At 38.8% G+C, this 27,398-nt stretch overlaps 3 protein-coding genes across 20 annotated transcripts in view; 1 reads left to right on the forward strand and 2 right to left on the reverse strand.

Annotated features, from left to right (window-relative positions):
* LOC109678242 (intermembrane lipid transfer protein VPS13C-like) overlaps positions 1-417 on the reverse strand; it is a 55,539-nt gene extending 55,122 nt beyond the window's left edge. For 5 of the 18 annotated variants that reach the window (XM_074066482.1, XM_074066480.1, XM_074066472.1 and 2 more), the window contains exon 1: positions 22-411. Coding sequence is in view for 2 of the 18 variants with exons in the window: in XM_074066486.1 (XP_073922587.1) it covers positions 22-247 (226 nt within the window). In the remaining 16 variants the exon portion in view is untranslated. Of the gene's footprint in view, positions 1-21 lie in introns of all 18 variants that reach the window. The other 13 variants (XM_074066488.1, XM_074066486.1, XM_074066484.1 and 10 more) reach the window with 4 other exon arrangements.
* A 3,272-nt stretch (positions 418-3,689) lies between these two features.
* On the reverse strand, positions 3,690-5,249 carry LOC109678172 (sperm motility kinase 2B-like). The gene has a single exon (XM_074059286.1). The coding sequence runs from the start codon at positions 5,247-5,249 to the stop codon at positions 3,690-3,692; it is 1,560 nt and encodes a 519-aa protein (XP_073915387.1).
* A 6,474-nt stretch (positions 5,250-11,723) lies between these two features.
* LOC109678184 (olfactory receptor 8C8-like) lies at positions 11,724-12,680 on the forward strand. Its single transcript, XM_020153833.2, has one exon. It carries the CDS (start codon positions 11,739-11,741, stop codon positions 12,678-12,680), a length of 942 nt encoding a protein of 313 aa, XP_020009422.1. The 5' UTR covers positions 11,724-11,738.
* Positions 12,681-27,398: the final 14,718 nt, after the last annotated feature.

A 27,398-nucleotide genomic window follows, 5' to 3' on the forward strand; every position in this document is an offset into this window, starting at 1 on the left:
GAAGAGGAAGCCAGGTCCTACCTGCTGTAAGATGCTGGCGAAGATGAGTGAGAAAGGCCATTTCCTTTCCTTTTCTTGAGAGCCGCTTTACTGAGCGCCGATCGCGGGTGGGGAGAGACGCGGGGAGAGGACGAGGTGGCGCGGGCGCGCTCCCGCCTCCTCCGGAGCCCGTGGCTGTCACCGGACGGCCTGGCGGGCCGGGTGTCGGCGGCCCCGCGCCCTCGCGCTTCCCGCCCCAGATGCCCATCTTCAGCTGGGACTTGTTCAGGTTCTCCACAGAGTCCCCCAGGAACCGGGTCCGCAGGTCCGCTGCCACCTACTCCCGCATTTTGGCGGGACCCAGGCGACGGCGAGAAGGGGGAGGGGCCGGAACAGCCAAGTAGCTGAGCGCCGAGACCCGCCCCGCGAACCACATCACTCGGCGCCGCCCCGCCCACCACACTTCGCGGCTGGCGCGCGCGTGACGTCACCAGTGCTCAGGCGCGTGGGGCGGCCGACCCCGCCCACCCCGCCCTGGCTGCCAATGACAGCGGAACCACGGTCTGTCGCAGTGGCCCTCACAACACCGGGAGAAAAGAGCGCAACCACCCACGTACCTGGACTTGGCCGCCTTGCCGGGGGTCCCACTCCGCCTGCCACGAAGCCGCTGGTTCCAGAAGCTGCTGCTCAGAAAGACACTTCGATCATTGAAAAGCGCCGGGGTGGGGGGAAGTCCACTCAAGATGGCAGGTAGAAGAGGACCCCAATATGCGATGCCTTGGAAACGCAAAGTTTCTCCCGCCTCTGACATCACTCTTAGTTAATTCATAAACCACTTTTCATCTTCTACCCATTATGAAAATAACGGCCAACCTTTTTGTCATGAACAGCGAGTTACCTCTTCTTTCTATATGACCGTGGCACGCTGTCCCTCATCTGTCTGCCTGGCAGGGCATTCAAATCAGAGCTTTTAAGGCTGGTGAAATTGAACCTCCCGCTGACAAACCAATTCTCTCTTTACAGAACTGAAGGCTTTCTTTTCTAAGATATATTTTCCTAAACATGTTTCAAAAGCTGTTGACAAATAAGACCATGTGAGACATGCTAAGGTTACTTATAGTCACAAACACTAATAGCACCCTAAATTACAGCTCTATATGGGAAAGACATCAAGTGCATAGGCTAACTACTAATGAACATTTTACAAATTCTCATTCTTGCCTGCAAGGTGGCTCATGCCTCTAATCCTAGCAAGTCAGGAGGCAGAGATTGGGAACATCACATTTCAAAGGCAGCCCCTGGCAAATAGTTCTTGAGGTGCTTTTTTGAAAACACCCATCATGAAAAATGGTTGGTAGAATAGCTCAAATGGTAGAGCACCTGCCTAGCACATGTAAGGTGCTGGGTTCAAACTCCAGTGCCTCGGAAAAAAAAAGTTATCATTTTTAACTTCATTCTGGCTTAAGAACAAGGGAAAGGACAACAAAACCAATGAAAAAACTACATTTCAACGAGTGATAGGACAATATAAATGGTTGAGCAAAATATTTCTATTAAAAACAACTCAAGGATATGTAAAGTAGCTCAAGTGCTAGAGGGTCTATCAAGTGCAAAGCCCCGAATTCAAACCCCAGTACTGTCAAAAAAGAAAAAAGTAGAAATTAGTAGACTTTTTTTAAAAAAATAACAATTCTTTAAAAATTTTAAATTCTTTTCATTTTTTTGGTAATACTGGGATTGAACTCAGGGCCTCATGCTTGATGGGAAGCACTCTACAATTTGAACCACACCACTATCCTTTTTGCCTTTTTTTTTTTTCTTTTTCTTTTTTCAGATAAGGACCTGAGCTTTTGCCTGGGCCAGCATTGGACTGCCTCCTGAGTAGCTGGGATTACAAGAGTGACCCACTATGCCCAGCACCCCCACATAACACACCGTTACTCAACTGGAGAAAGCTAGGTATAAGCCATAAGACCATGAAATGTATGAAAACTAAGGAAAGTTAAGTAAGAGACAGAAGTGGATAGCACAGTATTAGTGGCACAGGGAAGCTTACAGAGCAACTGGTTAACCCAGCTCCCTCATTTGACAGAAGGAAACACTAAATACCTAAAAGCACTAAGGGACTTGCCTTCAAATTAGTCACAGGGCTAAAATACAAATGACCTGACACCCTGGTCTGTGTTTTCTAATACACCACACTCAATTGGATTGAATGAGAAATGTAATTCAGAACATTGGTGTTGTATTCATTCCTTGTAAACTCTCTTCTTTTCTTGACACTCACCCTCCAACGTATTACTTTGTAAATCTTTTTTCTTATTTTTTGACCGAAACATAATAATTTTACATTTAAACTAGGTACAATAAAGTGTGAGGTTTTGATTCATGTATACATTGGATAAGGATTTACTCAGGTAATTACCGTATCCATCACCTTCAACATTTATCATTCTGTGATAAGTATTCAGAGTGCTCTCTTCTAGATAATTTGATCTACAATGCATGCATGATAGTTACATTTGCCTTACAGTACCCTAGAACACTAGAACTTATGCTTCTTTCAAACATTGAACCCATCATCTAGCTTTCTCCAGTCTTCCTTCCCAATAAGTCTGCTTCCCAGTGTTCAATTTCCTTTAATTCTGAGAGCACCTCCCAGCCTCAAAATGTAATCTCAGTTCACTTCACAGAATCATTTGCATCTTCACTACTGGATGTTCCTATGGCTACCACAGTCGTCCTCTGAGTAGATTTGTGAAGTCCAGGCACTCGGCCTGGCCCTGGAATACCGTCTTCCCAGGACTGGGTGGCTGATGCTTCTGTGTTAAGTAAGACATGACGCTTATTTTGATCTCAGGACACCAGAGATGCCACAGAACATCTCAACTCTTTTGAAGGAATATTATACAGGAAATGCTTCTGAGGTGTTTTTATTAAAACAAAAGCAAATCTGTTTTGCATGGATGGGAGAAGAAATGTTTTTAAAGGACCACTGTGTGAATCAGCTAGTCCTTGGCCAAGCAAAAAAGCATGATGAGAATACTATTGGAACTTCTCTGCTCCCAAATCCTGCATATCAGCAGGACCTTCCCCTCTTTCCAATTCTATTTTTCCTCCCTACTTTATTCTGTTTTGCTAAATAAATACTAGCCAGAAAACCACTTTGCGAGTTTCACTTTCGTGAGGTTCCTTTTTGGGAAACCGCAAAATGCTTTTCATTATGATTTTGAAATTCCTGTGATATTTGCAGAAATCAGAGTGTGGAGTCGAGGATTCAAGCTAACTAAAAAACGGAAAAAACAAAAAAAAAACAAAAACAAATCAAACAACAAAACATAAAATAACCAAGAAAAATAAGCAAAACTAAAAGCCAAACACCAAAAGCACAAACACACTAGCTCTGTGTGTCTAGTAGGTCACCAAGCAAGAGCTTCCTGCACCATGTGAACAAAAATGGAACCAAGGCCACTTCATTATACACTCCTTTACAGTGACTCCTTCTGAGGTCACAGAACAAAATGGACCATCAGGGTTGGGTCCCCGTACAGTGGGTGTCTCACTTTGGGGCACCTACCTTTTTCGTTTCTGCAGTTTTCCCCAGGTGGGTTGGATGCCTTTGCTGGGCATACCTGGCGCCGGAGTGTGTGAGTTCTGGGGCTTGCTGGACACCGGCTAGCTGAACTTCTGTCCAGCCCCTCCAATTGTCACTATTTCAGTCCACACCTAGGAGGGATCCCCCTCCTCAAGGCTGTGGTAAGGTCCTCTTGCTCTCCATTACCATCCGCTTGCCCTCCTCGGTGGCATTCGTTTGAACAGGAAGGAAAACAGCACATTCTGAGAAGGGTGGTGACTATCCTCCTGGCGGCTCCTCTCCAGCCCCTGCTCCTGTTGCGTTCAGCACCTCTGATCACCTCCTGGGGCTGCCCAACTGGAAGGGCATTTTGTGCAGAGCACTTATGCTCAGATGACTTGCCTCCTTTGAGTTCCACGCAAGCATGTGGGGGGACTCTGCTGGCGTTTGGGCTTCTCCTCTGCGGGGTGAAGAGGGGACTGGTGGTCAGGAAGATTCTTTTGCTGCCATTCTTTCCTGAGTTGTGGTCATTCTGGGGCAGATTCAATTTCCATGTTAGGATTGAGAAGGAGAAAGAGCTAAGGCTTGCAGGTGCGCTGGCTCTCCTCCTTAGTGTCTCGGGACGGGTGGAAAGACTTGCAGGAGACGGGCAAGGTGGAACTACTGGTTGTATAGAATCAAGTTCCATAGGGCAATTAGAATCCTGGCGTGCCCGCTGTTCAAACAAAAGGTACATGGCAGTGGTGTCATTTATTTCTCTATTTTGTAGTGATCGTACAATTTCTCTAGCGTCATAGCCTATGGCAACCATAGCCGATAATATGGCAGGGTTCAGGGATGCAGCCAGGGTCTGGACAGGAGGACTGGGAGCATCTTGGTGGGCCCAGGCATGCTCCAGGATCTCCTCCACCGTGGCCCTCTGGCTGGAGTCACGGGTCAACAGACGACCTAGGATGTTTTTTAACTCAGCAGAAACACGCCTTGGAAGGTGGTACTTTGCACACAGGATATTCTTGCGAAGCTCCTGAAAGTTTCTGCCCTGAAAGGGGAAACCTCCCACAGTCATGAAGTACAGTACTACTCCCAAGCTCCAGGCATCGGCCTTGGGGCCATGGTACTTACAATAAAGAAACATTTCAGGCGCACGGTGTGACCAAGCGCCGCCTGCCTGACACAGCTGCTCTCCTACCGTGAACCTGGTGCTCATTCCGAAATCACAGATTTTGATTGTGTAGGTGGAATCCAATAAAATGTTATTGGGCTTAATGTCGAGGTGTGCGACACCCTGCTGGTGACAATAAGCCAATCCCCAACAAATTTGTCTGAAAAATTCACGGGCCTGGGTCTCCTGCAGGTGGTGGGACTTTCGAACATACCGTAGCAGGGTCCCCCGACTTGCGTATTCAAGGATGAGATAAACCCTCTCGACTGTTTCCTTCACCTCGATGAGACGAGCAATGTTGGGATGCTGCAGCGTCTTCAAAATGGACACCTCACTTTTGATGGAAGCATTAAATGTTCCTTTCTTCAGCACTTTCACAGCGACATCAGTCCCTGTGTCACGATGAAAGGCTAATTTTACAAGCCCGAAGCTGCCTCTACCGATGTTCCTTGTGACCTGATAGCGAGAGGTCAGGACATCCTTAGTGGAGCTAACCAAGAGGCCAGTCAGCCCCTTAGGACAGTCACCACTCATTGGAACAAAGCTAACTAAAACACAAAACCACCACAACAAAGAACAATGAACAAACACCAACGCTAAGACTGTGAACACACTCTAGCAGGTCACCAAACCAGCTCCCTGCATAATATGAGCAAAAATCCAGCCCAGGCCACCTCCTTATATACATGCAGTTATTATTCCATCACAATGGGTCCTTCTGAGGTCAGAGCAAGAAATCGACCAATCAGAACTGGGTACACAGAACAGCGGTTGGGCAGCAAATAGCTTTTGCTTTTTAATTTTAGGAGACTCCAAAAGTTCTTGCCATAGCTTGGTAATAGAGACTCTCATTTACTCACAAAAAATTAAAGTCAGTATCATGATTCAGTGGCTTCTCATTGCAAATCTGAAAATTTCTTAAAAATGTAATTTTATACATCTCATTCTATCTACACTCAGGATATTCAATTTCTTTCTCTTAAAACCCAGAATGATTGGATTAGTGTCCAAACAATGGTACCCTTTATGCACATGGTGATACCATACCAAAATGCTTTGTCCCTAAGACACCATGGGCATATTATTAACATACGTGAGCCTGGGAGAAAGAGGGCTTCACTGTCATTTTCTCAAAAGGTTCTCCTCTGATTTCTCATCAGAAGTCTTGCACCCAGAAGGCAGTGGTTGATATATGCAAAATGATAAACCATCAGCCAAGACTCCCATATACAGAGAAAACATCGTTTTGATAGAAGGGAAAGATGAAGGCATTTCTGTGGGGGGGAGGTCCATTTGTGCTGCTATAACAAAATACCTAGATGAGGTCATGTATAAACAGCAGAACTTTATTTCTCAAAGTTTGGAGGCTTGAAAGCTCAAGATCAGGCCCCAGGAAATTCAGTGTGTGAAAAGGACTTGATTTCTTCTTCTAATGTACTAGGCTTTGACTGTGTCTTCACACAGTTGAAGGGCTAATGTGTTCAAAAGAACACAATATACCAGACATACTTGCACCTACCATCCCAATTTAACAAGTGAGAGTTTATTTTATTTACTGCAGATCTTTCCTCCTTCTCCTCCTCCTCTTCTTCATCCTTCTTTGGAAAATTTTCTTTGGGAATATCCCTGGCTGGCCCTAAATTCTTGATCTAAAACAAAACAAAACAAAACACCTCACCCAGTATTATTAATAACAGCTATCTGTGAGCCAGAACTTGCTACCTGCTCAGCATGTTCCTACATCTCTTGTGCGTGTGTGTCTGTGTGTGTCTGTGTGTCTGTGTTACTGGGGTTAGAACTCAGGACCTCACAAATACTAGGCAGGCACTCTACCACTTGAGCCACTCTGCCAGATCCCACTTATCTTTTTAAGTACCACAAGTGTTCTGTATGGTGTATATTACTATACTATGTTCATTTAACAATGGACTCACACAAGCTAGTGAACCAGAGTAACAACTTCTCAGTGTGATCGCTGATTTGCTCCTCATCATTTTAACCAAGGTCTTTCTGCTCTCACATAGCTAAGTCATCTTGTCTCTTGAGAAAAGTTGAGTCAGAGCACATGCACATGGCCTTCAAGTGGGTAATTTGGTAATTTTTCTCCCACAGATTTAGGAATAGGTGTGATATCAAGTAAAGAAGCTGAGCCAGGCATAGTGGCTCATGCCTGTAACTCTAGCTACTCAAGAGGCAGAGATTTGGAAGATCACAGTTCCAGAATATTCAGGGCAAAAAAGTTAGCCAGAACCCATCTCAACCAATAAGTGAGGACTGAGGACTCATGCCTGTCATCCTAGCTACACAGAAACTTAAATAGGAGGATTAGGACCAGGCCCACTCATAAAGAAGCGTGTCTGTGCATGCAGCTCAAGTGGTAGTGCACCTGCCTCGCAGCAAGTGTGAGGCTTTGAGTTCAAACCTCAGTACTACAACTACAGCAACATCAACAAAACAAGCTAGTCATGGTCATTTTAAACCCAGGGACACTCTCCAATCTTGCGTGCCAAATCAAATTTAAAATAGGGTTCAGAAGTCTTTTCTTACTCCTGCCTCAGCCATGTGGAACTCAAATATGTCATCTTCATTTCCTTCCTCTTTTGATGGGCAAGAACATCTTAGACCACCTGCCAAGCATGGTGACTGGAATCCAGGAAGATTCAAATGTACTGCTTTTGAATGAATGAATGAATGAACTAATGAGCTTTTGTTGTCTTTCATAATAACAATAAGTATAATATTTGACATTATTCACATCTGCTTCTATGCTAACCACTTCATAAGCACTATCTTGTTTTATCCTATAACAAACTGATGAGTGGATATTATTACCAGTGTTACATTTGACCCTCAGAAAGATTAAGGAACTTGCTCACAGTAAGCTACCATTCTGAAATCAAGATCAGACATGATTTCAGACCCAATTTTCTTTTTTTTTTTTATTATTCATATGTGCATAAAAGGCTTGGGTCATTTCTCCCCCCTGCCCCCACCCCCTCCCTTACCACCCACTCTTCTCCCTCCCTCTCCCCCCACCCCCTCAATACCCAGCAGAAACTATTTTGCCCTTATTTCTAATTTTGTTGTACAGAGAGTATAAGCAATAATAGGAAGGAACAAGGGTTTTTGCTGGTTGAGATTAAGATAGCTATACAGGGAGTTGAGTCACATTAATTTCCTGTGTTACCTTCTAGGTTAATTCTTTTTAATCTAACCTTTTCTCTAGTTCCTGGTCTCCTTTTCCTATTGGCCTCAGTTGCTTTAAGGTATCTGCTTTAGTTTCTCTGCATTAAGGGCAACAAATGCTAGCTAGTTTTTTAGGTGTCTTACCTATCCTCACCCCTCCCTTGTGTGCTCTCGCTTTTATCATGTGCTCAAAGTCCAATACCCTTGTTGTGTTTGCCCTTGAAATAATGTCCACAAATGAGGGAGAACATACAATTTTTGGTCTTTTGGGCCAGGCTAACCTCACTCAGAATGATGTTCTCCAATTCCATCCACTTACCAGCAAATGATAACATTTCGTTCTTCTTCATGGCTGCATAAAATTCCATTGTGTATAGATACCACATTTTCTTAATCAATTCATCAGTGGTGGGGCATCTTGGCTGTTTCCATAACTTGGCTATTGTGAATAGTGCTGCAATAAACATGGGTGTGCAGGTGCCTCTGGAGTAACCTGTGTCACAGGCTTTTGGGCATATCCCCAAGAGTGGTATTGCTGGATCAAATGGTAGATCAATGTCTAGCTTTTTGAGTAGCCTCCAAATTTTTTTCCAGAGTGGTTGTACTAGTTTACATTCCCACCAACAGTGTAAGAGGGTTCCTTTTTCCCCGCATCCTCGCCAACTCCTGTTGTTGGTGGTGTTGCTAATGATGGCTATTCTAACAGGGGTGAGGTGGAATCTTAGTGTGGTTTTAATTTGCATTTCCTTTATTGCTAGAGATGGTGAGCATTTTTTCATGTGTTTTTTGGGCATTTGAATTTCTTCTTTTGAGAAAGTTCTGTTAAGTTCACTTGCCCATTTCTTTATTGGTTCATTAGTTTTGGGAGAATTTATTTTTTAAGTTCCCTATATATTCTGCTTATCAGTCCTTTGTCTGATGTATAGCTGGCAAATATATTCTCCCACTCTGTGGGTGTTCTATTAAGTTTAAAGACCATTTCTTTTGATGAACAGAAGCTTTTTAGCTTTATGAGGTCCCATTTATCTATGCTATCTCTTAGTTGCTGTGCTGCTGGGGTTTCGTTGAGAAAGTTCTTACCTATATCTACTAACTCCAGAATATTTCCTACTCTTTCCTGTATCAACTTTAGAGTTTGTGGTCTGATATTAAGATCCTTGATCCATTTTGAGTAAATATTGGTACAGGATGATATACATAGATCTAGTTTCAGTTTTTTGCAGACTGCTAACCAGTTTTTCCAGCAGTTTTTGTTGAAGAGGCTGCTATTTCTCCATCGTATATTTTTAGCTCCTTTGTCAAAGACAAGTTGGTTATAGTTGTGTGGCTTCATATCTGGGTCCTCTATTCTGTTCCAGCAGTTTTCATGTCTGTTTTTGTGCCAGTACCATGCTGATTTTATTGTTATTGCTTTGTAATATAGTTTGAAGTCAGGTATTGTGATACCTCTAGCATTGTTCTTTTGACTGAGTATTGCCTTGGCTATTCGAGGCCTCTTCTGTTTCCATATAAATTTAATGGTAGATTTTTCAATCTCTTTAATGAATGTCATTGGAATTTTGATGGGAATTGCATTAAACATGTAGATTACTTTGGGGAGTATGGACATTTTTACTATGTTCATTCTACCAATCCATGAGCATAGGAGATCTCTCCACTTTTTATAGTCTTCCTCAATCTCTTTCTTCAGAAGTGCATAGTTTTCCTTACAGAGGTCTTTCACATCATTTGTTAGGTTTACACCTAGGTATTTGATTTTGTTTGAGGCTATTGTAAATGGAATTGTTTTCATACATTCTTTTTCCATTTGCTCATTGTTAGTGTATAGAAATGCTAATGATTTTTCTATGTTGATTTTATATCCTGCTACCTTGCTATAGCTATTGATGATGTCTAGAAGCTTCTGAGTAGAGTTTTTTGGGTCTTTAAGGTACAGGATCATGTCATCTGCAAATAGGGATATTTTGACAGTTTCTTTACCTATTTGTATTCCTTTTATTCCTTCTTCTTGCCTAATTGCTCTGGCTAGGAATTCCAGTACTATGTTGAATAGGAGTGGAGATAGTGGGCATCCTTGTCTGGTTCCTGACTTCAGAGGGAATGGTTTCAGTTTTTCTCCATTAAGTATAATGCTGGCTGTAGGTTTGTCATCTATAGCTTTTATAATGTTGAGGTACTTTCCTTCTATTCCCTGTTTTCTTGGAGCTTTTATCATGAAATGATGTTGGATCTTATCAAAGGCTTTTTCTTCATCTATTGAGATGATCAAGTGGTTTTTCTCTTTGCTTCTGTGAATGTGGTTTGTTACATTTATTGATTTTCGTATGTTGAACCACACCTGCATCCCTGGGATGAAGCCTACCTGGTCATGGTGAATAATCTTTTTGATGTGTTGTTGAATTCGGTTTGCCATTATTTTGTTGAAGATTTTTGCGTCAATGTTCATTAAGGATATTGGCCTATAGTTCTCCTTTTTGAAGGTGTCTTTGCCTGGTTTTGGGATAAGTGTAATAGTGGCTTCATAAAAGGTGTTTGGCAGTTTTCCTTCCCTTTCTATTTCATGGAACAGTTTAAGGAGGGTTGGTATCAATTCTTCTTTAAAGGTCTGATAGAATTCAGCAGAGAATCCATCATGTCCTGGACTTTTCTTTTTGGGGAGACTCTTGATTGCTGCTTCAATTTCATTTTGTGTTATAGGTCTATTCAGGTGATTAATTTCCTCTTGGTTCAGTTTTGGATGATCATATGTATCTAGAAATCTGTCCATTTCATTAAGATTTTCAAATTTATTTGAATATAGGTTCTCAAAGTAGTCTCTGATGATTTCCTGGACTTTCATGGTGTTTGTTGTTATCTCCCCTTTTGCATTCCTAATTCTACTAATTTGGGTTTTTTCTCTCCTCATTTTAGTCATGTTTGCCAGGGGTCTATTGATATTGTTTATTTTTTCAAAGAACCAACTTTTTGTTTCATTAATTCTTTGTATGGTTTTTTTGGTTTCTATTTCATTGATTTCAGCTCTTATTTTTATTATATCTCTCCTTCTATTTGTTTTGGGATTTGCTTGATCTTGTTTTTCTAGGAGTTTGAGATGTATCATTAGGTCATTGATTTGAGAACTTTCAGCCAAGCTGGGAGGAAATCATAAAGGACAGAATAAGTTTCTGGCATCTAATTCATTTTCCCATACTTATGGGACATGAAATAGACTCTCATTTGAGTGAGGTGATGTTCTCAGGGCTCATATAAATTGTTTCTTTCCTTCCTGCAAGTGAAGTGAACTTTCTGAAGATACTGAATGGAAACCATGATATGTTTCCCATTATTCCTCTTCTCGCAGATCAGAGGCAGATCTGTGCTGATTGCTATTACGTCCTTAGTCATCAGAAATTTGAACCCCTCAGAATAGTGAGGATGAATTGCTTTGAAGTCCTGAAGCAATGAGGCCTTTAGAGGAAGAAAGGTGAGCATTGAACAATCTTAGTCTTTATAATTTCTGTTCAGAGCTAAAATAATGTAAGCTATAGGTTATAGAGAACACTACTAACTTATTATTTTCAGTTCTAAATCTTAGTAAAGACATAGGAGAAGGGAAAAAATGATATTCAGAGACAATGGGAATAACATGAACATTGTTTCTGGAGAGAGACACTCACAATGGGTGGGAAAAAAGCAAATGGGGATTTTTCAGGAATCAATATGAAAACTCTTTCTCTCTGCTGTGCATATCCTGAGAACACTGAACTTGGTAACCAGCAACTCATCTCTTCCTCTGAAGTCAAAATGGAGGGGCAGCATTAATGTCACCTTCTACCACTGTTCTTACAGATCCCACCTATGAAGCAAATAGCTATGGAAAATGATTCTTCAGTGACAGAGTTTATTCTTATGGGATTAACAGACCAAAGTGAGCTCCAACTGCCCCTGTTTTTCTTCTTTTTGGTGAACTACATAGTCACTGTGGTGGGAAATTTGAGCTTCATGAATCTAATTTGTCTGAATTCACACCTTCACACCCCCATGTACTTTTTTCTCTTCAATCTGTCCTTCCTTGATTTCTGTTATTCATTTGTCTTTACCCCCAAAATGCTGATGGGCTTTCTTTTGGAGAGGAACATCATCTCCTATAGTGGATGCATGACTCAGCTATTTTTCTTCTGCTTTTTTGTCAACTCTGAGTGTTATGTGCTGACAGCCATGGCCTATGATCGCTATGTGGCTATCTGTCAGCCCCTGCTGTACACAGTCATCATGTCCCCTAAGACCTGTTCTCTGCTGATGCTTGGTTCACATTTGATGGGGTTTGCTGGTGCCATGGTCCACACAGGGTGTATGATCAGACTCATCTTTTGTGATGCCAACACCATCAACCACTACATGTGTGACATCTTCCCCCTCCTGCAGCTCTCCTGCAGCAGCACCTACGTCAATGAGCTAGTGACTTCTGCTGTTGTTGGTACAATTGTCATTTTATCCAGCCTAATTATCTTAATGTCATATGCTTTGATTCTTTTTAATATCATCCATATGTCATCAGGTAAGAGTTGGTCCAAAGCCATTGGCACCTGTGGTTCCCACATAATAACTGTTGGTCTCTTCTACGGGTCTGGGATACTCACTTATGTGAAACCAACATCTACAGAGTCTGTGGGGCAGGGGAAATTTTTCTCAGTGTTTCATACTCTTGTGGTCCCTATGCTAAACCCCCTCATTTATAGCCTCAGGAACAAAGACATCAAACTTGCTCTGAAGAGAACTCTGAGGAGAATCACAACCTGAGTGAAGCAGTGGATGTACCTTAGTATCTTTCCACATTCATCAGTCCTTTTCTCTCCTTCTTGATTTCCTCATCATCTTTTTATTCTATACTTATCTTCTCTCCATATTTCTTCTTATATCCTGGCATTATTTCTCCCGTGGTATCTTGTGTTCTCTCTCTATGGAATATAACTGCCGGCCTATTTTTGGTCTTCAAGCTTATGTTTAGTCCCTCAGTGACTGCAAACTAGCTTTTGTTCTCTGTGCCTTCTGGAGTCCCTGGACTGTTATCTTTTCCTGCCTGAAGATAACACTACTTATGTTTTTTTTTTTTTTTATCTTCAATAAAACAGTAGGATGTGGGTGCTTTCAGATAAGTTTATTTATTCTCTGCTTTTGTGAAATATTTTACGAGGTTTCTTATTTCAAGTAATGTATTATTTATAACTATCTTAAAACAGAAGTGATGATAAAAATTAGGGAAATGACAAAGCTATAAAAAATGTCCAGAGTTATGGGTTTCTTTCAGCCTTTTTTTCTGAGATATTTAGCCTTCCATTTGTAATGAAATTGTGTATTGTTTAGAAACTAGGTTCCATTCTTATGGGCATGTGAGGACACATGAGAGCTACAGTTCTGCCTACTTTTCCAAACTCAACCTGAAAAAGGAATTCATTGGTCAATTCGTTTTTGTTTGTTTTGGTTTGGATTTTTGGTAATAAATAGAGATATTTCTTCCTGTATCTGTGGGTTGTTTGCCAAAATTGCATTTCTAAACTACACAGTTTTATTTCTGGCTATAGAGCAAAATGTCACAAGTAATGTCAAGGTTTTTTGTTTCTACAGCTGCAAATAAAGCATTCTCTTTTTCAAAGCAAGGTTTATTTTCTTTCTTTAAAATCTCATGTAAGATGCTTAGGAGTTATCTCAATGGGCCAATACTTGACTAACATGTACACCACCTTTGGTTCAGTCTCTAGTAAACAAAAATAAATGAAGGTTACAAACATTAACTAAAACATATAATATGAATCGTGTCCAATTGGGATTTCCTCTTTCGATCTGTAAATTTTCCTTCTCTCTTTTTTCCTCTTAGAAGAATAATCTCACATTTATAACAAATGTGCTGCACTTGTTATAAATCCTGTTAAATATCTATCTCCTTATCCTTTTCTCTGAGTGAGGAAATGTGTCTTCCTGAAGAATACATCGTTAATGCAGAGCCCGGTTTTTGAAGCATGGTGCATTCTATGAAGAAATGTGAGGAAAGAAAGGAGAAATTTGGAGAAACAGAGAGAACTTTAGGAGATTTGTTTTGGAAAGTGTTCAAAAGTGGAAATTATTTGGGAATGATGGCCTCAGCCAAGATGCCTACAGCACAGATATCATTAACAAGGTGATAAGGAAAGAGTTCTGAGATGTCCTGAACTAAGTGAAAACTACTGCAGAATGAAGAGAGGGAAGAGAGATAACAGAGTTTGACTATAGCTTCAACATAAATCAACAAAGAAAAAGTAATAAAATGCTCTACAATCCTTTTCTGTATGTTAAAGATTAGGCATCCATATAGCATCCATTTTGAATTTATAACCAACCAGCCAAACAACCAAGAATTAGCAAAACTTTCTCTTTAGCTGGGTGTGATGGCTTATGCTATTATCCCATCTGTGGAAGTGTAAGTAGGAAGATCATGGTCCAAGTTTACCCAGGAATAAAAGAGAGACCCTATTTGTAAAATAACTAGATCCAAAAGAGCTGGCAGTGTTGCTTACATGTTACAGCACCTGCCTAGCAAGCGCAAAACCACAAGTTCAAACCCCAGTGCCAAACAAAACAAAGCAAAACAAAAAACCCTTCTATTTATGACCTATCCTCCTATCCCAGGACTTTTCCCACTGCACACATTGTCCTGCCCCTGTCACTTATAACCATGTGGCTTCAGGATAAGTGACATAAACTTTCTTGTCTCCAAATTTTCATTGCAAAACTTCCTGACTCCTTGGATAGGATGGACATTTTTTCCAACTCTTATCTAACTGTGCTGCTTGCAGCTTAGGGAATTTATCCTAAGAGTAGTCCTACTACCTTTGGCTAGCATCTGTTAGACTTCAACAAATCCTTTAAGAGACCTCTTATTTTCAAATTCTGATTTCACAAAGTCTTTGATGCCCAACTAGAAGAATGCCCATGCCTCTGTAAAGTCTGAATTTTAAGTAGGGCTAACAGTGTGGACTACAAAGAAATGTTTCATCCTGACCTGCTTCTAATAGTGATCATTCTTTGGGAATGCTTAAGATCATGAGTCAATCCTTCTTGTAAGACATGTCACTATTTCCTTAATAGCACTAAATATTGTTTAGAAAAGGATTTGCATCCATTTCTGTAAACATTTGGTACTTATACAAAAAGTGAAACATGAGTCAGATGCATCATCTTCTAAAAGTCTTGAAGTTTAATGTTTTCATCTATGATTCATTTTCTGAAAAATTTTAATAATGATTTTATGCAGGGATTGAGATTAGTTTTTGGCTATATTATTTTTCCATCCACATTGCTTGACAATTTCTATTTTAAATTACCTATGCATCATTGTTGAGCTCAATTGACTTCAAATGTGTGGGTCTCTTTTTGGAATGTAAAGCTTAGTAAAAAAGTTCAGTTAAAACCTAGGCAGAAACCAGTTTATTCCTGTATAAAGATTTAACTATTTTGGAAATTTACCACAAGATGTGCATGACTGTGTTTGTAGGAAGGAGAAAGGGATGGAAGTCATTGTGATTCTATTCTCTATTTCTAAGTATGTGAGAAATGTTGAAAAGTTCTGAGATTTCACCAGAGAAGTTCCATAAATATCTAAAGAGACCCTACCATGTAGTGGTTATTGTATTTAGCACCAGGAGCAAAAGTAATAAATAAACAACCATGACCTTTGTCCTTATAGAACTTACAATTTTCAGGGGAATACAGGAGCAAAAGAAGAAAAAAACTCTGATGGATGTTATGATGGAGAATGTACCAGAAGTTAAGAAAAATACATAATGACAGCTGTCATTTATTAACTATGTACCTTGTTGCAGGAATGGTTTTAAACATTCAACTTATAATATCTCTTTTAATTGTTATAATAACTCAAAGGAAGAGATGCTTTTATTACTCTCTGTATTGTGGATTTTTATGAACATGAAGCATGGAGAATATTAGAGCTAGTAAGCACAGTGACAAAGAGGGATTAAGAGGCCTTCCTACACCACAGCCTCTACTCTTTTTTATGATGAAAGAAATTGATAACCTCAATGTTGACTGAGCAAGGCACTCAATGAAAGTTCGTGTAGGAGTCTAAATGTAAAAATATCAGAACAGTAAGCCATTAAAAGGAATGCAGGGCAAAAAAGAGGATTAGGACCATACATCATTTTGATTCCATGAATGAGAAGAGTCAGACAATATAGGAGAGACATACTACACTCTGAAGAGAAAAAGAAAGGAAGAACATTGGGAATCCCAAAGTTGGTAGTAAAACAATAGAACAGCATAGAAAAACTGAAGAGACAGAGAAAAGCAACAAACATTTCCAATTATGTCCCAGACTCCCTGGGAAGGGGGAAGAGAAGTCAAAGATGCAATTGTAAGTTATAGCAGATGGCCTTGGCAATACACTGTCAATTCTAGCTGAAAGATTAAGTCCACACTTTTCACAAGCATTAAACCCAATATGGGGATTTGTTGAAACACTGGCTACTCCAGTGTGAAAGACTAACCTAAGTGAAGGAAGAAATTTTGTCATTCTTCTTTTCTTGGAGAACAACATCATCTTGAAAGAAAGAAGACCTTTTGTTTGGCTCTGAATTATGGTGAGGGCTTGAATAGCAGAAAAAATCATGACTTATGAGTCTTGGGACACTGTGCCACATTGTCTGGGTGGGAGACTTTCACAAGAGTTGTTCATGGAGCAGGAGAGTATCTGATGTAATCTTGTAAGGAACTCAGGTGACAAAAAGCATGATGCTAAGAGGCTCTATCTTCTGTGTTGAGAAATGAGTACTATTGTCATTGGTAACAAAACACCAATCCTGTGTCTGGCATAAAATTCAGCTTCCATGTCCTGCCTCCTGGTACTTGTTTTGACTACCAAGTTGGTCAGAGGGTCTCTCACCCCAGGCTAGCCAAATAACATGATTTCCATTGCTTCCTACCATGTCAGAAGTATGCAAACTTCTGGGCAGTGTCTGAAAATACTGAGGACTAGCACCATGACTGCATCCCAGTGTCTCTTTGCTGCCAGAAGAGTCTGAGTACCCAGATCCCAGGCTTTTTGACTCATCTGCAGTCTCCATACTGCACAATGGAGCTAAAAGGCTGGGCAGATTCTGAAAGTACTGAATCCTACCCCTACAAATGGCATCCAGGAATGTATGTCAGTGGACAGGGTGGTCTGAGGCCTCAAGGTTAGACACTCTAAATCACAGGACTTCTACAACCTCCTCCCACACACTGGCAGGAGAACCGTAGGACAGGGTATAAAATCATGAGTCGTGCCTCCAGAAACTGAAAATCAGTATGGGTTTGTTGCCAGGCAGGACTAAACTCCCAAGCCTAGAGTCCAGACCTTCTGGATCATGAGACTCCCACAACATCCTCCTCAGCACAGGGAGATGAACTGCTGGACAATGTGTGAAAGCTTACAGATCAGCAGGCAGAGCAACTAGCAAGTCAGTGCAGAGATACGTGCTCTGTTTGCTCCTCCACTCTGACACACATTGGTTGTCACCATGAGGTTTTGATACTTGATGCTCCTGGAGACACAAGCTGAGGGCCTTGTAAAACAATGGGAAACAGCCCATCCCAGAGGCCATAAATCTCCCTGCATCCAGCAAGTTCCCCTAGTCCACGAAGGAGGGAAGCTTCTAGAGTGAAAGTAGTTCAGAAATGAGCAACCAACACTTCTCTGAGAGTTTTGTTTATCTGAGTAGTGCTGGGAATTAGGTCTGTTGTCTTTCACTTGAGGAACAATGCTGGATTACTGAGCCATAACCCAGTCTGGTGGGAAGAAAGTGCCTCAATCCACCATTACACTGTCCTGTGTGAACATGGGGAATATTTCATCTAAAAGACCACAGATGATTAAAAAACTTCCCCCAGCTGGACATGGTTCCTCATACATGTAATTTCAGTTACATGGGAGGTGAAGGAAAGTTGTGGTTTAAGGCCAGCCTGGGCCATAAAGTCAGTAAAATCCCATTTCAACAAATAGCTGAGCAGAGTGGTACATGTCTGTCATCTAAGCTATGCAGAAAGGATAAATAAGATTACAGCCTGAGACCAGGGATAAACATGAACCCTATCCCAATGATAAGAGGAAAAAGGACTGGGTAATATGACTTCAGTGGTACAGTTTCTGCAAAACAAGTGAAAGTCCCTGAGTACAACCCTGAATACCACCAAAATGTTTTAAATTTTTTTAATTAAAAAATTATTTTAAAAATTTCCACCAAACTCCTTGGCCTCATATGTGCAAATCCTAAGTTAGAAACACAAGAAATATGACAAAAAGCAACATTACTCCTCTAAAACTCAACTCCAAAATAACAAACACTAATGATAGTGAAGTGTTTAATACATCAGACAAAGAAATAAAAAATGATCATGAGAATGATCAATGAATTTAAAGAGGACACAAGTAGATACATAAATGATTTCTAAGGAGTTCGAATGAAAAGCTGAATAAAATAAAAAGACAATGATAAAGATCCAGAAATTCTGAAAAAGAAGCAAATTGAGATTATAGAAATCAAAATCTCAACAAGTAGGATATAAAAACACAGTTGATAGTCTCTTTCTGTAGAGTGAATTCAGAATATCAAGGCTTGAAGATAAGGTAGATGAATTAGAGGATATAGATAAAAATAGAAAAAAAAATAAGGAAGTATGAATGAGACATGCAAGACCTCTGAGACACCATTAAAGACCAAACCTGGGAACATGGGCTAAAGGGAGAATAGATGTAATCTAACAGCATAGAAAACATATTCAATAAGATAACAGCAGAAAATTCCTCAGATCTTAAGAAGTTGTTATCTACAAAGCTCTTTGGTCTCTATGCAGAAAAATAACTTCCCACATTATACTATCCTTAAAATAGTAGGCACACAGAACAAGGAAAGAATATTTAAAGCTTTAAGAGTAAAGATTCAAGTCACCTATAAATGCAAATCCATCAGAATAATAGCAAATTTCTCAATCAAAAGTTTAAAAGCAAGTAAGACATAAAATAATGTGTTTCAAGCCCTAAAAGAAAATAGCTGCCAACCTCTATTACAATATCCAAAAAGGAATCCTTCATGAGGATAAATAACAACATTCCACAATAACAAAAAGCAAAGCAATTCATGCCCACTAAAGCAGCACTGCAGAATATACAGGATCTTACACATAGCAGAGATACAGACAACAATGAAACTATCGAATGAATTAAATTGTGAATTCAAGGAAATTAGATTCATTAAGCTAAAGTTTCCCACCACAGTGACTACGTAGTTCAGAGAAAGATCAGGAGAAAGAAGGGTAGCTGGAGCTCAGGTTTGTTTCTTAATTCAATAAGAATAAATTACATCACTGAAGAATCATTTTCCAGTCATTTGTTTCACAGGTATTTTCTGTAGGATGAGCCTTCCCTCTTTAATGCCAGAAAGAGGGCCAGAGTCTGGTGTCCAAGCTCAGGGCTGTCTGAAGACACCTAGCATGACATCCAAAGACCAGCCCTCTCCATGTTGATATCTAAAGAATCTTCATTCTTTCTTTTTCCCACATGTGATTTCTGTCTGTATCTAGAAAGAATGTATAATGATAGTATTCCCAGTGTCTCTGTAGATCATTTCTTCCCTTCTCCTAAGTTTTCACTACGGATTTTAACTGAAAAGAACAGTAAATTAGACATGCTTTTCAGAACCCATAGCTTATACTCTTAGTTTTGAAGGGAAATCATCAAGACAAATATGGTTCGTTAAAATCCTCAAAGTAAAAGACAGGCATGCCAGTCAAACACACTTAGATAAAGCACCCTATGTCAAAAGGGAGTGTGACACTGATGATTCAAGGATGTAAGTGGCTCCTATATGCTATATGGGGGCAAGTCATGTTTTTAGCTGTGTCTGCTTTTGCATATCTGATCAAATTGGTTCTACCTAGTTTTAATCTCAGATTGGCTCTTCCAAATACTGAATAAGATCACTAGAATACTCAGACTTAATTCTCACTTCAGAGAGAAAAATAAGACATTAAAAAAGAATTTGGGCATATGACATACAGTCACATATTTCTAATGAATCCTTTTTATCAGGGTTATGCAAGTGTTAATTGAGAAGAAAATAACTGTAACATGAGGACAGTCTGTCAACATCACATAAAATATGATCCCTGTAACAGTAAGGTCCAGTCAAAATACAACTATCATGCTGTGTATTTCCAGCAGAAGATGTTTAAAACAGAAATAGTTATACAGATATTGAAGAAGGGAAGAAGGAAAAGTCAAAAATTTAAAATTATGAAGTTTTATAAAATAGAGAAAGCAGCTGCCATTTCCAGGAATTGGGGAAAATCAGAAAAGGAAGCAATAACCAGATTATAGAATCCCACAGGAGGAGCTTGGTAGGATTAGTGCTTGGAGTAACTGAAGGGTGAGACTCCCCCAGAGCTGGATCCTGGAGTTCAACTACTGTCTATACAATAAGGGGCTGCAGCAACTTAAGCAAACTTTCATGTGCACATTGGACATTTGATTGCCTCCCTTCAGGATCTCTTTTAAATAATTTGTCAACTTAAGTGGTCTTTTTATGATTGGCATGTCATTATATCAGTGAGTTGTTATCTATTCACAGTAACTTTATCTGGAATATGAATTGCAAACATTCTTCTGGTCTGTGGTTTATCAAAAATATTTCATTGATTGAATGTTCTCATTTTAGTGAAGTCTATTTTTCCTGCTCTAATGCTTTCTAGGATATAACTGAGAACTCTAAGCCAGCATTATCATAGTAGATTACTATATTTACATGTAGAAGATTTATACTTTTAGTTATTGTACATGGTTTTCATCCATTTTAGAAGAATTGTAGTACCTGATAGGAGATAAAGGTCAAACTTGACTGTTTTCTTGATGGATGTGTAGTATTGTAACGTCAATTACACAATTTTTTTCCTTTCCCAATGGAATTACTTTGTTGAATTGTTAAAAGTCAATGACTGCATGAATTAGGATCTGTTTCCAAGTCTTCTATTTCATTTGATGGATTTGGGTATCTTGATCACAAAAGCAAACTCTCTTGATTATTATCTCATCACTTTAATTCTAAAACCACTTACACATATGTCCTCTCTGCCACTGAAGTTCCCCTTAGAAAGATGAATACAATAAATGGTGATATTTACATAATACCTATTATTGTTCATGTTTGTGAAGGATAAAATGGGAGCCATAAAGAGTCAGTGATGAAGGCTTTAGACTAGGAGGGAGGTCTGACACCTCATAAAGGAATAATAAATGGAAAAATTGAGAGAGAAAAACTCAGACATCAGAGTAAAGTTATGACAGGTCTTGGCCAAGACTATAGAAAGTCTCTAAGACAATAATGCCTATCAGGAGAAATCTTTATTAGGCAGAAATTTGCAAATTCAAGTGGACCCACACACCATGCTCAGTCATTGCCTGCAAAGTCTCAGAGAAAACATTGGCTCTTTCTGAACACTTGGTGTACCAAAAGAAGTATTAGCTTCAGACTTCCAAGAACTGTGCTTTGTTCTGCTAGCCATGGTCCACTCCAAAACATGAACTAACTCCCAAACTTCTTTTTAAAATTATTAGTGATGTTATCATTTTTTATATTTTTTGTTTATAATAGTAAATTTGTATTAGTATTATCCAAACAAGCTACTCCAATTCAAGGGGTGTTTCTTAATCTCAAATGTATTTAACATTCAAATATGCAGCTAGGAAAAGCATTTAGGAGTAGAGAAATTATGTGAAACAGCCTCTATGTTAAATGTGTACAAATGTGCTAAATGTGACATATGCTACAACATTTCTGAGATGACAGTTTATTGTTCTTGTATACACTGATTTTTCATTACCAACCACATTGGATGAGTAAAACACAGCTAAAATATTTTCACTAATGTAGTGTGAATGAATTCCTCTTACTAGTATAAAAATAAAACTAACAATTACAGTTAAAACTTAATGTTTTTCTCAATATTAGTGTTATTTAAGATAATTATTGCATGTGCTACTATTCCCCTCAAAGAATCCTGGGACACATCAATGTTATTTTATCATTATCCTCTTTTCATCAACAGGAGGTAGAGTTTTATATATTTTCTTCAGTGTTAAATGGGCTGAGATTGATTCTCAGAAGCTGCTGTCTTTTAATAAACATTCTGCCATGAGTTAAAATGAATGAGAAAAATCATGCTAATAGAAACAAATGGAGTAATAAAAACAAAACAAGTTGGAAGATTAAGGATCTCTGCTTCTCATGTAGGCTGTATACAGCTTGTAATGATGATGTTTCATTAAATACTAAGAGCTGTACTAGCAACAATATTGACAATAATGAAAATGCTTTTTGTATAATTGGTACTTCTGTGTTTGTGTAAGAAAGCAGGAATTTTAACTTTTTACAATCTATAAAAATTACCAGAGTTGCAGATTAGGAATGGCCCAGGAGAAAGAAGGACTGAAAAACAGTAATGAAAAACATTAGTGTGTGATTCTTAATGAACGTGACTTTATTTATTTGGATTCATTTGGGAGGTAACAAAAATATAGAAACAAGAAACAAGGCAATATCGGCCATAAGAGAAGTGGTAGCACAAGTCTATAAACTGACACACATCATTATAAAAGTCATATGAGTCACAAAATCTCTTCATAAAAAACACCAGGAATAATTAAGGCTCTTTATTTGCCTTTTTCAGTACTGCTTCTAATTAGAGTGTGTCTCTGTCATGAACTTTAAACACAAGTGTACTTGGTACAAATTTAACATCTTGTCCCTCAAACTGTAGATCAGAGAATTGAGAGTGGCTACCACATTAGCGTAGAAAACTGAAGAAACTTCCTCGGTTCTTATTTTAGATAAATGGTGATTCCCCAAAATAAAAATAGCAATTATATATGAATTACAGGTAGTAAAGAGTTTTGATCTTCCTTGAGTGTATTATTAGTGCCATGACAATGAGAACTGCTACCTTGTGGACAGATGTGCAATTAATGGTTGATGACATTGGCATTGTAGAGTATAAACATGCAGCTTTGTGGGCAGAGGTTTCCACCACATAGTACAGAACAGATCTGATGGAGCACCATGACCTTCTATAGCAAAGGACTACAATGGCCATGTAATGATCAAGGTCCATTGAGATAAACATAAAATGCCAGAGTTGGATTTCTGTGTGTGGAGGAGAAATGGGGCAGGAACTGAACAGTATAGGAGAGGTAAGAGATGATTCAATATGAGTAGGGGTTGAAGAAATGAAAGGTATAGAAAAAATGTTCCTTTTACTTCTGACTTCATCAGCCTTCAAATATAGTGCACTTGGTCATGGGCATTCCAAAACTAATCCTGAGTAGCAATAGCAGCCTGCTTACAGCAAGTCTCTGTTAAACAAATTCAGTGTATATTCAAGGAACTTTCTTTCCCATCATTATTTAGGAGGATTATTTTCTGTTTCAGAACAAAAAACCCAAGTTTTCCCACTTCTGTGTAAACTTCCCAACCTAGTAAACTGTGAAAATTGAATCCCATATATTCCAATTTACTCTCATCTATGACTTCAGTAGAATTTCCTCTAACAATTTCTTTACTACTGTTCACATTACGAAAATGAAACAAACCAAAGGGTAACTAAATAGTGCAGGTAAACAGCCAGACTTGGTTATCCTTCCTTTGAAAAAGAAATTCAAACAGACACATAGCGTTTGTGGTGTGAACTAAAGCCATTAAACTACCTCTTTCACACTTCGTTGCCCTTACAATTCACATTAAAAGGAATATTACAAAAAAGACAGAAACCATAAAACTAAACTTTAAAGGAAGTTGATCTATGAAAAGGAAACAGACTTTCTTTTATGATGTGGTTCTTCAATTGAAAGATTAGAGTATGTTTTAACACAGTTGTGGTGACTTCAATAATTAATGAAATCAATAAGGAATGTACACACCCCTGAAATTCCTACAAAAGATAACAACAAGTTCAGATATTACTTTCTTAATTGAATAAATTTGTCTTCAAAAAGGAAAAAAATTTCAGCAAGGACATTACATTAAAGCAAATAGAAAGAAACTTACAACCAAGTTCAAACACAAGTAAATGAGTCGGTATACAATTTTTGCTAAGTTTCACGGTACCTAAATATTGAATGGAAAATGGGAAATAAGGAAATGATAGATAATATTACATTTACTTTAGAAAACATTTTAAGTGTCACTTGATATTAAATCAACAATATTCACAATACTCATCATTTTTCCTGTTTTCTCAAAGAAAAAACTAGTTAATACTCCTACTCTCAAAAAGACTTTGTCACAATTGGTCTGAGTCACCAAATACACCTTTCAAATTCTCACTGCTTTTCCAGTTGAAATCTGAGGTTTCAGTCCTTTAGATTCCATAGAAGAAAAGCTTTGAAACTGAGGAAAACAGGATGGACTTAGTTGTTTCAAAGTCCTACTCTATTTTGGGTTTATTTCTTTAGATAGAATTACATAAACCAATGTCATACAGGAGAATCCTATAAATCTCATATTTTGAAGGCCTTCCCCCAAAGAGCAGAACTATCACAAAGTCCCATTGTTTTTTCAACCTCTCTTAAATAATTTCCTGAAGTACTCTGCTTTCTTCATTGCCCACAAATGTTTCTGCAGAATTTTCAGTGTCATTCCTGAAAACATTATTAACTTAGAGTTTTACCAAAGCTTTATGACCAGTGGAAGTACTCTAACAGAACACAAATTTGGATTAAAACGTCACTAAAATTTTGAAGATTGTTCTCTCAATGAGATTTCTTGTTTTTAGGGTCTGTATTTGTAGGGGGCTGGTATGTGAGTTTTGTCCTCTCCCAAATTTCTGGTCTCTCAAATAAATACCTTGAAAACAGTTCAAATTATTTTTCAAAAATAAATCAAACTTGAGTTCATCATCTCCCATCTACATTGGTCCAACAGGCTTCCTCTTACCTAATGGTTTTCCTGAACAAAAATATTACAACAAAAATACTTAGATTATTCTACGTTCCAACCTAGGACAGAGCATGGTTAAATTCCAAAGTAGAAATATTACATAAATGAAGTAATTAATGCAATAAAGTAGGCCAAAGGCATCCTAGAAAGGGAATAGACTTGAAATCAAGAGATTAGCAGCATTTTTAAACATTTTATTTAAGGAGTTTTGTGACTTGAAGTAAATTATTAATCTCATGTTAATGCAATAAATATGTGTTACCAGTTTAGGATGTACTAGTTATTCTTCACAAAGAAATTATAACACATCTCACAGAAAAAGCATAGTATTTACCGCTGCAGTGTGTGATAGATTTAATAACTTAAGCTGAAATGTCTGTATTGTGAAAGACTGGAAGCTGAAAATGACAATTCCTGTGTATTGAAAGGTTTAATGGAAAGAACCGAGATGGCCTTTCTGACTTATACTTCATCCAAAGTGGCAAAGAAGAACTCCCCTTGCACAGTGGCATACTGACAAACTAGTGTTACTGTTTTTGAACACTGGCAGACCACTCATATTTTTAGGATAAAGTCCATAATGAAAATGAAATAAAAAAATAAATTACTTCTTTAATGATATTCTTAATAAGATAAAATGCTGACTTGAGAAATTTTGCAAAAGGTGGGGCAATAAAGAAAAACTACTAACAGAATCTTACAATAACACAAATGCCAAATTCTCTGTTCTTGGAAAGAAAGAAATGAGATAAGAAAGCTGCCTCAAAATACACTAATTAAACACAAAGTACCTGTCTGCATTCTAACTACAGGCACAGAAAGTTTCTGATCAAAACCTTCTCCTGCTCAGGGTTTTTTACAAGGCCACTTTGACATCTTTGTTCCTCAAACTATAGATAAATGGGTTCAACACGGGAACCACAATGACATAAAACACGGATGAGCTTTTTCCATCTCCATAGACCCAGTCGAAGAGGATTTGAGATACATAAGTGCACATGATCCAAAGAACAGAGAAATGGCAATTATGTGAGAACTACAGTGCTGAAGGCTTTGGACCTGCCCTCAGTAGACCTTATTTTGAGGAAAGGATGAAACCATATGAGATGAAGACAATGATACTGGGCACAGTGATGTCTTTTCCCCCCACTGTGAAAATCTCCACTTCATTAACAAAGGTGTTGGTGCAGGAGAGCTGGAGCAAAGGGATGAGTGCTTGATGGTATTTCCATTGCAGAAGGTCAGTCTCAGATGCACCCAGTGTGGATCATGGCATCACAAAATGCCATCAAGTAGGAACCAAGGAGGAGGTAGGAACACACTTTAGGAGTCATGGCAGTGTTACACAAAAGTGGCTTGCAGATGGCCACATAGCGATCTTAGGCCATTGTTGTCAACACATAAGCATTCGGAAATGACAAAAAAGCAAAACAAGCAGAGCTGAGTCATATAGCCCATGTCAGAGATAACATTCCTCCTTAATATAAAGTTCATGAGCATTTTTGGTGTAAGCACAGAAGAATAACAGAGGTCTATGAAAGACAAATTCCAAAGGAAAAAATACATAGGGGTGTGAAGGTGTGAATTCAGCAAAACTAGAATTATTAAGCCCAAATTTCCCAGTGCAGTGGCTGCATATATTACAAGAAATAGGAAGAACAAGGTATTTGAGGGTCAGACTGATATGTTAAGCCTTCCAGAAGGAATTCAGTCCCAAAAGAGCCATTCTTCTGTAATCAGATTTGTAGACACAGACAAAAGGGTGACATGAGAGAATATCCCAAATATCCCAATATACATGTATCCATGAGGATGAGGGTCGGTAAGAACTTCTGAAACTAACTAGTCTCAGCCAGAGAATCAGCCTTTCATACTTTTAGATCAAGTGACAACGCTTTCTCCTTAGTGTCCTAAAATTAGTACAGTAAAGGGCATCATGAATTTAAGATTCAGAGCTACATCCAGGCTATCCTACAGACACATGAATATTAGAAAAACTAAGGAAGATGGCAGAAGAGACTGGAACAGGATAGTTTTGTCTTCTCACCTCATCATTTCCTCACTGTTTCATCTCTTCCTTAAATGTTGAAATTACAGGTAGAAACCTTGGCCCCTGCTGCTTACCTCCAATACAGATCAAACTCTGGTCAGGCTAGATCTATGAACACTTTTTAAAATCTAAAATAAAAGAAACCAAACCAAGCCTAGAAATGTTTAAATAAGTGCCAAACATCACAGGAAATGCACAAATAAGAGTGTGTGAGATTTGTCCCTGGAGAGTTAACTTACTGATTAAGACACTGCAGCCCCTATGTCCACCATCTTTCTTGACATTCTTGGCTTTCCTATCAATGAGATTCTCCTACCAAATTCAGTTGAATATTAGCATTTTTCGACAAGTAAAGAAAATGGCACCTTTCTAGGGTTCTGCACTTCATCTCAACATATGAGAACAATAGGCTAAGCATAATAAGCAAAACAATAGAAAAGAAATTCTGCACAACAC

Source organism: Castor canadensis, chromosome 2 (assembly GCF_047511655.1).
Source record: "Castor canadensis chromosome 2, mCasCan1.hap1v2, whole genome shotgun sequence".
Classification (NCBI taxonomy): domain Eukaryota; kingdom Metazoa; phylum Chordata; class Mammalia; order Rodentia; family Castoridae; genus Castor; species Castor canadensis.